Source organism: Podarcis raffonei, chromosome 2, assembly GCF_027172205.1.
Source record: "Podarcis raffonei isolate rPodRaf1 chromosome 2, rPodRaf1.pri, whole genome shotgun sequence".
Classification (NCBI taxonomy): domain Eukaryota; kingdom Metazoa; phylum Chordata; class Lepidosauria; order Squamata; family Lacertidae; genus Podarcis; species Podarcis raffonei.
The window spans coordinates 22917189-22929870 of record NC_070603.1 but is presented as its reverse complement, the minus strand read 5'-3'; the positions used below and the strand labels follow the sequence as shown (position 1 = coordinate 22929870).

Genomic DNA, 12682 nt, shown 5'->3' with positions numbered 1-12682 from the left:
TTTCCATTATTCTGAAGCTGTGCACTTCTGTTGTTTCCAAAATAAATGTATATTTATACCTAGAGAAAATACAACCGTGGCATTCAAGAGTTGTTAGATAGATAGAGAAGGAGACTCAGAGTTCAAATAGAAACTGAACTTTGCTCGTGGAACTTCACAAAGTTGCACAGACTCTTCTGTATACATATTTCTTTCTCTTTTTTTCAACAGAGGACATAGTTGCTCGTGACTTGATAGAGCAAATGATAAGTACAGATGCTCAGAAGCGTCCTTCGGCTAACTGTGTACTAAAGCATCCATTTTTCTGGAGTTTGGAAAAGCAACTCCAGTTTTTCCAGGTGAGTCGCAACCCTTTGGTCTGCTATTTAATTTTGCAAGCTTAAATCTGCACTGGTTTATATATACTGAAATACTACATTTCAGAACCCTATACTGTACTGCATTTGGGCCTGAGGCTGCTTTGGAGTGATCATTGTGCTGAGGGAGCTGCAGTCACTAATCTTGGGGCTGCTGGAGAACTAGACTTCTACCATTTACTGGAACCTTTTACTCAACATAGGAATCTGCCTTATACCAAGTCAGGCCATTTGCCCATCTAGGCCACACGGGCAGCAGCTCTCTAGGGTTTCAGATAGAGGGAGTCTCTTCCAGAAAATGTCGAAATGGGAACCTCTGCCGGGGGGGAGGGGGGCACATAATTCTGGAACCGAATCTCAACAGGCCATAAATGTGTGTTGTCGATTTTAGGATGTGAGTGATCGGATAGAAAAAGAATCCCTGGATGGTCCAATAGTAAAGGAGCTAGAGAAAGGAGGCAGAGCAGTGGTGAACATGGACTGGCGGGAGCACATCACAGTCCCTCTGCAGACAGGTGAGACTTCATTTTGTGACCTTCATATAGAACTTGTTGGGGCTACTTAAGACTTAAAATTTATTATTATTAATAATACCCTGCCCTCCCCTGCCAGAGCTGGGCTCAGGGCGGCTAACACCAGTAAAATTACAGCAAAATCATAATAGAAAAAAAACACCCAGGTTAAAATGCAGCCTCATTTTAAAAGTAGCCCATAGATCACAACCATAAGCGGAGGGAAACATGAGGGTCAGACTGAGTCTAAACCAAAGGCCAGGCGGAACAGCTCTGTCTTGCAGGCCCTGCGGAAAGATGTCAAGTCCTGCAGGGCCCTAGTCTCTTGTGACAGAGCGTTCCACCAAGTCGGGGCCAGTACTGAAAAGGCCCTGGCCCTAGTTGAGACCGAACTAAGCACCTTGCGGCTTAGAACCTCCAAAGTGTTGTCATTTGTGGACCTTAAGGTCCTCCGCAGGGCATACCGGGAGAGGCAGTCCCGTAGGTACGTCACTCTTACTGATCATTCTTCCACTATAGAGTAAAAAGCAAAACCACTTGTTTCTTTATTTTTCTTTTGTGGTACCTGGCTACCAAGAGGAAAGAAATGGGCAGCTTGGCTTGAGTTTTTAATTATTCCAGTTTTACTTCTTGCAGATCTTCGGAGATTCCGATCCTATAAAGGCGGCTCAGTAAGAGATCTCCTGCGGGCAATGAGAAACAAGGTACGTGAATTCTGAGAAGCCAACTGCATAAATACCATTGAAAGCATGTTTTTAGGGTTGGAGGAGCTGGGTCACGGCGTCATGGGGCTTGGCCTCCGCATGCACCAAGGAGATTTGGTGCCTGAGGTGAAGCTGGTGTGACCACCTCCCACTGGACCGCCTGCCCACCCAACACCCTGCAAGGCCAGCTCTGCAGGGCTCACCGGGGGCTGTCAGCTCTTGCGTCCTTCTCATGGTGCCTCCAGCTGAAGGGTGGCTGAGAGGCTCGCAGAGCGTCGTGAGGAATGCACTCTACCCCCCAGCAGGGTAGAGCGTGTTAACCACACTTGCCAGGTTCTGCCCACCACACGGCCCCTTCCTTGAAAATGTTGGGGAGGCTGAATTCCCCCCCCCCCAGATGTAGGCCTGGGCGATTGCCCAGGATGAGGATGAGGGGCCGACTACAATGATGGCTTCACTCAGCTGTGTATCGCAAGTGAAACTGCCACCTCTTGAGTCCCTACGCTTCTTTAAACTGCTTGGCTGAGGAGCATGCCCTGGCCTCAGCTAAACAGTTTTACGGAACCCCCAACAATGCGGGCTCCGTTCGACTTCCCCTCCTGAGGCAGGCCAGCGCATGCTTGTCTTGGCACAGGGATTGGCGGTGGGCTCTGCAAGGCACGGACAGGGTAACTTTGCACCCTGCGCCTTGCGGTCTTCGCCTGGGAAGGTGGGCTGCATCTTTTTCCTCCAGGTGTATTTATTCCCCCTGGGAAGAAAGAGACAGCACGGGCAAAGGTGAAGGCAGTCAAACACACGGAGCCCTAATATCCCAGCTGCTCAAGCAGCAGGGACATTGGGGCTCACTCAGCTAGCGGGCAGGAGCCTTTTCTCCACCCAGCTGAGCAGCAGGCCGGGGCAAAAGCGCTCCAGCTCCTGCGGTGAGAGCCAGCACAGTTCCCCCCCGCGGATTATTGCCAAACTGTGATCTTGAAAGCCTAACATTGCCCAGCCCTCATCATCAACACCACAGCTGCAGGGCACATTCACACTGCCCTGGCAGCTCTGCGAGGCCAGGGTTGGACTGAACGATCGCAGCCTTGCATAGCAGCATGGTGGGCACACTCATGTGGAGGAGAGGCTGCAGCTAGCTGAAGGCATTGGGCTGGAGCTCAGAGAAGGAAAGGGGCTGCCACAGTGTCTCCACTGCTTCTGTCCCCAGGTCACTCCCTCCTTGGTGGCTTCACCTGGCAGCATACCGCAGGTGAAACCAATGCCACTTCCAAGTCCCTCTGCTACCAGGGCTGCTAGGAGCAGCATCGGTTTCACCTGCGATACGTTACTCCCTGGGCTTCTTCAAACTCCTCTGCTGAGGCACCCACATACAGTGGTGCCTCACAAGACGAAATTAATTCGTTCCGCAAGTTTTTTCTTCTTGCGAGTTTTTCGTCTTGCGAAGCACGGTTTCCCATAGGAATGCATTGAAAATCAATCAATGCGTTCCTATGGAAACCGCCTTCAGACCAGGTCCGGGGACAGTCTGTCCCCCGACCTCTTCTGAAGGCTGGGGGGGGGGGGGACAAGGGCTTTTCTTCCCACCGCCAGCCTTCAGAAGGCTGTTCTGAAGGCTGGCGGTGGGAAGAAAAGCCCTTCTCCCCACCTCCCACCCCGCAAGCTCCGGGGACAGGAGGGCTTTCCTCCCGACTGCCAGCATTTTAAAAGCCCCCGGGACAGCGGAGACTTCTCCGCTGTCCCAGGGGCTTTTAAAATGCTGGCGGGCGGCAGCGCAGCGTTCGCTGCTGCCCGCCAGCATTTTCAGATCGCCCCGGGACAGCGGAGAAGTCTCCGCTGTCCCGGGAAGGCAGGCGGGGGGAGCAAAGACTTTTGCCCCCCGCCGGCCTTCAGAAGAGGTCCTGGACCTCTTCTGAAGGCCGGCGGTGGGCAAAAGTCTTTGCTCCCCCCCCTGCCTTCAAAAGTCGTCGGGATAGTGGAGAAACGCGATGCGCTTCTCCGCTATCCCGGGAAGGCAGGCGGGGGGAGCAAAGACTTTTGCCCCCCGCCGGCCTTCAGAAGAGGTCCTGGACCTCTTCTGAAGGCCGGCGGTGGGCAAAAGTCTTTGCTCCCCCCCCTGCCTTCAAAAGTCGTCGGGATAGTGGAGAAACGCGATGCGCTTCTCCGCTATCCCGGGAAGGCAGGCGGGGGGGAGCAAAGACTTTTGCCCCCCGCCACCTTCAGAAGAGGTCCAGGACCTCTTCTGAAGGCCGGCGGAGATTTCCCTATGGGCTTTCTTCTTGCGAAGCAAGCCCATAGGGAAATTCGTTTTGCGAAGCACCTCCAAAACGGAAAACTCTTTCGTCTTGCGACTTTTTCGTTTTGCGAGGTGTTCGTCTTGCGAGGCACCACTGTATTCCTCAGCGGAGCAGTTTAAAGAAGCCCAGGGGGCTGAGAGCTAGTGTGGTGTAGTGGTTAAGAGCGGTAGACTTGTAATCTGGTGAACCGGTCTCCTCCACATGCAGCTGCTGGGTTCTTTGAAGTCTCTCAGCCCCACTCACCTCATAGAGTGTTTGTTGTGGGGGAGGAAGGGAAAGGAGAATGTTAGCCGCTTTGAGACTCCTTCGGGTGGTGATAAAGCGGGATATCAAATCCAAACTCCTCCTCTTCTAAAAGCCCAGGGTAGGGACTTCATTAACCTGATCTCGTGAGCCCCGATGCCTCAAGCCAGAAGGACATCAGGGCTCACTCAGCTGGGAACAAGCTGCACCGTCCCTGCGAGGAGCCTGGTTTGAGGCAGCCTATTCCATCCACCTCATCGGTCTGGGGCCAGTGCAGCTTGTTCCCAACATCAGGGTGTATCGCCAGATTGCAGTGTTTGGCTGGTGATACATTGTGATGTTGAAAACCTGACACAGGCCTGGCCCTGTGGCTCCAGCCTTGAGGGTGCCTGGGGCCATGCCTCTCCAACCCCTCTGAAGAAATGAATACCTTGTGATTCTGCCTTCTTTTCCTTCCAGAAACACCACTATAGAGAACTTCCGCCCGAGGTGCAGGAAACCCTTGGTTCCGTCCCAGATGACTTTGTACGTTACTTCACCTTGCGGTTCCCTCACCTCCTCCTGCACACCTACCATGCTATGCAAATCTGCCGCCAGGAAAGACTGTTCCAGCCTTATTATATGCAGGACTCAAGCAGCCACGTTCTTTCTGCAGGTGGTGTTTGAGAGCTGGAGACTCTTTGTTCTTTGCACAAACAGGGCTGTGAAACAGGCCTGTCCTTAGCAGGGTGACTCAAGGGATCGTCAGAGAGTTGAAAATCCTCTTTGAGAGTCCCGGACTTATCCAACGTGCCTTGAACTCTCTGCCTGCTTTGACTCAGGAAAAAGGGGCTCCGGGTAGGAATCCAAAGAAGATGCAGTAACTTGCAGAAAGCTTCATCCTACAGAAGTCAGGAGCAGTCGAAAGGAAATTCCCAAGAGGAAAAGTGAAAGGGAGGATCTAAAACAGCTCAGCTTGGCACAAGCAACATTATTCTCAATGCCTACACTGTTTGCTCTTTACATACCGGCATTCAAGCCACTTTACTGCACAGAACAGCAAAAAGACAGACTGAAACCGTAACATTGCCAAGCCCCTTATGGATCTCAGGAAGGAGCCTTTTAAGTGTAGCACACCATTTCCAGCCACTTTTGTTCCACTGCCATGTTGTGCACTTGAAGCAACCAGGGACCCTGATTTTTAATGGGAAGTAGCAGATTCAGGAAAATGAATGCAGTGGTTCAGCGAAGAGGCTAGCCCTCCAAATACTAGTTTTAAAATAGTTTTGTGTAGACATAAAATTATCCTTGAACTCGCCAACTGGAAGCATCAGTCCAAATACTAATAGCTGACAAATACAGAAGGATTGGCATGCTACGGTGTTACAAATCCAGAAACCTTCTGGACCAAGGTTTGGCTTTGGCTATAGTGCTGGAAATCCCTAATTCCTTTAGAGAAATCCGTTCAGATGTCATTTCTGGTTTCTTTCCAAGAATGTGACTAGCTTAATAGTGTGATTTAGATGCAACAGTTGACACAGCTAGAAACGCTCCTTAATTTTATTTGTAAATCTTAAGTTGTTTAGCTAGAGAAAACAGAGCTGGCGGTTTAAAAAGGTACAGGAAAACCTGTATTTTTAATTTTTTTAGAAACTCAGTCTCTTGGGAAGCTATAAAGAGAGAGAGGCATCTGCTTCCCATCTCGAAGGATGCAGTTTCCCTTTTCAGTGTCCCTAAAACAGTGATGCACACGGCATGTGCAGAAAGCATTAAGAATTCCCACTGATGTGCTCTCCAATGTCATATTTGTAGTATTCTTTTACCAAAAATATTTATTTTACATATTTATATTTATTTAATTTTTACTTACAAAGTGGTACCACTTTGAAATGGTACAAGTGTAAAGCATGCCAAATCTTTTTTAAAATAATAAAAAAGTAAAATCCGCTCTGGTGCAGTAATCTTTTTTTAAAAAAAATTAGGTTGACAAGGAAAAGGTATACTGCATCTTTTCAACCAAGCATATTCATTAGATCAGGATAAAATGTTCTCTCACATAAGGAAGTGTGGCTGTAATCTCTCTGTGTCTTAAAATGAATAAGTTATTAATGGTTAATTATATGATTGGGCATTGGTATGGGTATTTGGTTTTTTTGCTTTGTCTTTTGTCCTCATCATTTTTGGGCCTTACATTACAGGGAAATGGGGGTTTTTTTCTAGTTTTATAATGCAACAGCAGATATCAAGGTAAGATATGCAAATATGGACGTTACAGGATGTGAACGCTTGAAAATGATGGTAGTCTTAACCTAACTTAATTGAAAAATCATATTGCCTATTTTTGTAGCTCTACTGTACAGTACTTTTATATTTCTTCAAAATAAGAAATTTACACAAAAATTAAAAGTAGATTTTGAAACAGTTGTATGGTGTCCTTTCATTTTAAAATGGCGTGCATATGATCGGGCAAATTCATGGAGAATAAGACTATCAATGACTATGACTAGAGGCAGTACTGCTTCTAAATACCAGAGTGCTTGGATTCTGGCTCGCTTGTTTGGCCACTGCAAGAACCAGGATACTGGTCTTGACAAGTCACAGGCCTGAACCGGCAGACTTTCCTTATATCATTTTTTTAAAAAAAAATATTTTTTTAATTAATTTTAACATATAAATTATAATACATACCACAAAACTTTACATCTTATACAATCTATTTTTGGACTTCCATCAGCACCTCTGATGATCCACCATTATATCACTTCTTCTGCATTTCTTTAATTCATATTGCCTTTAATTATCATAACTAACCATCCTCCCCTTTATCCATTTTTGCAATAATTCAAATAATTCACCTCACAAAACTTCTTGCAAACCTACAAATGTAATCTGATCATCACAATTACTTTTCAAATAGTCCGTAAATTTACGCCAGTCTTCTGTGAATCTCTGGTCCCTCAGATTTCGAATTCTTCCGGTTAATTTATCTAATTCTGCATAGGACTTTCCTTATATCATATTCATATCTGTGTGTATTGTGTGGCTCTTCAATCCAAGAGCCCTGACTACAAGATTCAGGGCTGGAAGAGTAAAAGCTAGAAAACTGGAAGTGTGCCAGCTTACTGTTCCACACAACAGTTCTATGGCAAGAACACACCAGGAAGGCGAAAGTGCCAATTGACTACCCTTCTGTGGAGAGTTACAATTATATAACTCTGCAATTATGGCTTTTAATTCCCCACCCCCAAACAATAAGCAGAACTAAATGAAAAATAAATGCTGGCGTGTGCATACATACAACCCCCCCCCCATGCAAGTCACATAACGCAACTGCTTGCCGCATGAAGATGGCCAACACAGGGAATGTAGCAGGCCTTACCTTTGCTTGATTTATGTCCAAGTAGAATAGCTGCAGATGGTTTTCTGATGCACCTGCTGGGACTTCTGAGAGTTGAGATGAAGCAATAGTGCTGCCGGAATCATCTGTGACCCATGAGATCAGGACGTTATAAAAAGACGCTGCAAGAAGAATAGATATGATAGTGGATCCGTTCCCCATGGTGCAGATGGACAGAGAAACCTTAGCCTGCATCAGACCCTACCCCAGTGCTTCTCAAACTGTGGGTCCCCAGATGTTGTTGGACTACAACTCCCATCATTCCTAGCCAGCATGACCAATGGTCAGGGATGATGGGAGTTGTAGTCCAACAGCATCTGGGGACCCACAAGTTGAGAACCGCTGCCCTACAACCTGGTCTGTAGCAGCTGATATACCATAATATGTCTGTGCAGGGCAGTTTTAGAGTGGTAGCGCAGGTTCAGGGAAGGACCGAAATAAAAGTTTCACTGTACAGTGGTACCTCGGATTACATATGCTTCAGGTTACATACGCTTCAGGTTACAGACTCCACTAACCCAGAAACAGTACCTCTGGTTAAGAACTTTGCTTCAGGGTAAGAACAGAAATCGTGCTCTGGCGGCGTGGCAGCAGCAGGAGGCCCCATTAGCTAAAGTGGTGCTTCAGGTTAAGAACAGTTTCAGGTTAAGAACAGACCTCCAGAACAAATTAAGTACTTAACCCGAGGTACCACTGTACTGTATTCTCCGACTTTGGCTGTGTACACAACCAGACTTTCAAAGCATATCCGCTCCCTCAATAATTCTAGGAACTTAGTTCACAGACCTACAAGTCCTAGCACCCTTCGTAAGCTACAATCCCCAGGTTTCTTGAAGGTGTATGTGCTTCAAAAGTCCCCTATAATAATAATTATTATTATTATGTATGCAACCAGTAAATATATACAATTAATAATAATAATGTATGCAACCAGTATGGGAAACGAGCTATACATGAGGCAGAATGCCCTACCACCCACAAGGAGGCAGTTATAAGGACAGCCTGTCAAAATACAGAAGTACAGTTCTTTTCTACTTCAAATTAGAACTATAAATGGTTTCAGTAGAAATAAAGGCAATGGATAGGGCAGGAAGAAGAGGGAAGTGCTTCTGGCAGAACTGTTACTCCACTTCAACTCAGAGTATTCAAACTGCAAAGGCTAGTGGCTGATGCAAATGAATATTGTTATGAGTTTGGAGTGTTAAGCTGGGTGCCAGACCCCTCTAAATCCTGGATGCAGCGAGTGTTAAAAGCTAATCGGGACAGGCTAGCTTCCTGAACCCCTGGATCCAGCAAGTGTTACAACTATTAAGTCAGGCTAGCTTCCTGATGAGGTAAGGGGGGCTCATGGCAGATGATACAAGCCAGAGTAGAGAGTAGACAGGAAATGCTGGGGGGGACGGACAGAGAGCAAAATGTTTGATTTCTGTTTGCATCCAAGGCTGCAGCTATGGGAGAAAGAAGACCCTTTTGGGGTGTTCATGCTGCAAACAGTTCCATCATAGCTTCAGGTGGTAAAGGTAAAGGGACCCCTGACCATTAGGTCCAGTACTGGCCGACTCTGGGGTTGCGGCGCTCATCTCGCTTTATTGGCCGAGGGAGCCGGCGTACAGCTTCCGGGTCATGTGGCCAGCATGACTAAGCCGCTTCTGGCGAACCAGAGCAGCGCACGGAAACGCCATTTACCTTCCCGCCAGAACGGTACCTATTTATCTACAGTTGAACCTCGGGTTACATACGCTTCAGGTTACATACGTTTCAGGTTACAGACTCTGCTAACCCAGAAATAGTACCTCAGATTAAGAACTTTACTTCAGGATGAGAACAGAAATCGTGCTCCAGCGGCGCGGCAGCAGCAGGAGGCCCCATTAGCTAAAGTGGTGCTTCAGGTTAAGAACAGTTTCAGGTTAAGAACGGACCTCCGGAACGAATTAAGTACTTAACCCAAGGTACCACGCTCCGTCGTTCGGTCCCAGCGCCTGCCAACCTAGCAGTTCGAAAGCACCCCCGGGTGCAAGTAGATAAGAAGAAGAAGAAGAAGAAGAGGAGTTTGGATTTGATATCCCGCCTTTCACTCCCTTTAAGGAGTCTCAAAGCGGCTAACAATCTCCTTTCCCTTCCTCCCCCACAACAAACACTCTGTGAGGTGAGCGGGGCTGAGAGACTTCAGAGAAGTGTGACTGGCCCAAGGTCACCCAGCAGCTGCATGTAGAGGAGCGGAGACGCGAACCCGGTTCCCCAGATTAGGAGTCTACCGCTCTTAACCACTACACCACACTGGGACCGCTTACTAGCGGGAAGGTAAACGGCGTTTCCTTGTGCTGCGCTGGCTCGCCAGATGCAGCTTGTCACGCTGGCCACGTGACCCAGAAGTGTCTTCGGACAGTGCTGGCCCCCGGCCTCTTAAGTGAGATGGGCGCACAACCCCAGAGTCAGACACGACTGGCCCGTACAGGCAGGGGTACCTTTACCTTTACCACTGTACTTGCACTTTGACATGCTTTCGAACTGCTAGGTTGGCAGGAGCAGGGACCGAGCAATGGGAGCTCACCCCGTCGCGGGGATTCAAACCGCCGACCTTCTGATCAGCAAGCCGTAGCCTCAGTGGTTTAGACCACAGCACCACCCACATCCTTCGGCTCAGGTATGTGTAAATAAACCATATATCATGACACCACAGTCTCTGCAGTGCCTCATTTCCAAAGGGAAACGAGAACCCTGGGTAAGCGTCTGGAATCCCTGAAATCTTGCACCGCTCAGGAATTGGGTGGCATGCGACAATATCTATCCCCACAAATGAGTCAGAATGAATGCTCAATAAAGAGTGGACTTAGTCCACTGTGTAAACTTTGCGAAAGCAAAACAGGATGCTCATTAAACAGGTTGCCTAGAGGAGCCCAGTAACCAAAGTTGGCTTTTTAGAAGACACGCACGCACATGCAATTGGCAGTGGGCAGGCAGCTTTAGCTAAGGCCCCATCTCACTAAATCATGGGGGAGACTAGTAAGTGAAGGATGAGGGGTTGCCTGCACAGGCAGTTGCAGAAGATAATGTTTGCTGGCCTTTTTCATCCTCTGCTACTCCCTACTCTGCTCTCTGGGGAGCAGTTTCTGTTGCTATGTAACTGCATATGAAACTACAATGAGTCATAACTGAGAAGGATATTGGGTCAGGGTGGAGCTAGTGGAAGCACAGCTGTTTTATCAAGTCAGGTGTTATGAAACACTGTTATGACAGCCATGACTGTGCTTTTATTTTGCTCTCTGCTAAACAAAGAGATAAATATATAAAACTACACAACATGGGACATATTAATGGTCTATCTAGCCTAGTACTGTGTCTCCAACAATGGCCAGTTCTAAGCAATGGATGCTGCACATTCCATTTCCTGTTGAAAACATGCACTCAGTGGCGCAAGGTCCATTATTATGTATTAAATTCGTATACAGCCCTATACCAACAGGTCTCAGGGTGGTTTGCAGTGAATCCTCTGGGCAATGAGAGAAAGAGAGAGGATTGTTCCATCTGGCAAACCAAAATGCCTGCTCCGACTGAACAATCAGTGAGATTCCATACATTGAATTCCTCCCAAAAACTGCAACAGCAACAACAAATAAACAAAAATAAGCAAACTGTTGTTTAAAACATTATCATCAATAACAACCACCATAAAACCATATGGACAATTGAAGGAGGTGAGGACAATAGCAAAAAACAGCAATAACGCAACTGTTAAGACCGTGTTTATGGAAGACAATCTTACTTGGCTACAAGCAATCGCCAAAGGAGGAGGTGGTGGTATGCTTTTCAATATGTGCTCCAACCTCTCCCCCAAAGAAATAATCTCAGAATTTGCAGAATTCTACTCCAACCTATACACCTCCCATAACCCACCAGAGAGGGAAATCAAAAAATTTCTAGCAGGACTGACCATGCCTACCCTAACTGATGAGGAACAGGAATTCATGGACAGCCCTATCACCCCAGAGGAAATAGATGTGGTCCTCAAAAATCTGAAACCACACAAAGCCCCAGGCCCAGACGGCTTCACAGCAGAATTCTATAGGAAATTCAAAGAACCCTTGATGCCCTACATGACCCGCCTATTCAACGACATCATAAAAGGGGGTCCCATCCCCAAAACCTGGACCCACTCCAAAATAGTCTCCATCCCAAAACCACTAAAAGATAGCCTCAAAGTAGAATCATACCGCCCAATCTCATTAATAAACCAAGACTACAAGATATTCACATCAATCTTGGCCAACCGCCTAAAAATCTTCCTACACAAGTTAATAGCCCCAGACCAGACTGGCTTTGTCCCTGGCCGCAATATAACAGACCCCATCAGGAAACTACTGAACCTGATCGAACACAGCAAGGCAACCAAACTCCCATTGACAATTATGTCCTTAGACATCCTCAAAGCCTTTGATTGCTTAGAGTGGAAATACATATTAGCAGTACTAACTAACATGAAATTTGGCCCCAACTTCCTACAAATCCTCAAACAAATATACTCCCAAGCCTCAGCAAGATGCAGAACTAATAATATGGATTCTAATACTATAGCTATCCAAAGAGGCACGAAACAAGGATGCCCACTGTCTCCCTTCTTATTTATCCTGGCTCTGGAACCCTTAGCAATCCGCATCCGAGCAGCCACAGACATCAAGGGAGTGGAAATAAAAGGCAGAACCTATAAATTAGGGCTCTTTGCAGATGACCTAATGGTCACAACACCAGACCCCATAAGCACAGCAACCTCCCTAATCAGAGAACTCAACACATTTGCAATAGTGTCGGGCCTACAGGTAAATTTCACAAAGTCAGAAGCTATGTGCTTCAACACCCCTCCTCACACCCAAAAAGAACTCACGAAGGTCACCAAAATAAAACTTTGCCACACCAAGTTCAGATACCTAGGGGTACAAATAACCAGAAACCTCAATAAACTGCACCTCCACAACTACAAGCCCCTGTGGCGACAAATTAACAAAGACCTAAAGAGATGGAATAACATGAATTTCACTCTCTCAGACAAAATAGCCATGATCAAAATGATCACACTCCCAAAACTAACCTACCTATTCCAAACCCTCCCAATCTGGATCCCCCCAACCCAACTCCGCAGTTGGCAGAGAAAACTACACTCTTTTATCTTCTCACATAAAAAACCAAGAATAAGCCCCAAATGCCTGCA

General features: G+C 47.1%; 1 protein-coding gene and 1 long non-coding RNA gene across 2 annotated transcripts in view; one reads left to right on the top strand and one right to left on the bottom strand.

Moving 5' to 3' along the window:
• ERN1 (endoplasmic reticulum to nucleus signaling 1) overlaps positions 1-6501 on the top strand; it is a 62825-nt gene extending 56324 nt beyond the window's left edge. Inside the window, exons 19-22 of the mRNA XM_053375294.1 lie at positions 211-338; positions 748-871; positions 1505-1572; positions 4563-6501. Coding sequence (XP_053231269.1) covers positions 211-338; positions 748-871; positions 1505-1572; positions 4563-4769 — 527 coding nt within the window. The 3' untranslated portion in view covers positions 4770-6501. The remainder of the gene's footprint in view (positions 1-210; positions 339-747; positions 872-1504; positions 1573-4562) is intronic.
• LOC128407221 (uncharacterized) lies at positions 1392-4785 on the bottom strand. The gene is made up of 2 exons (XR_008328740.1): positions 4677-4785; positions 1392-1551 (listed from the first exon to the last, which is right to left on the bottom strand). It is a non-coding gene; the product is annotated as an uncharacterized LOC128407221 (long non-coding RNA).
• Positions 6502-12682: the final 6181 nt, after the last annotated feature.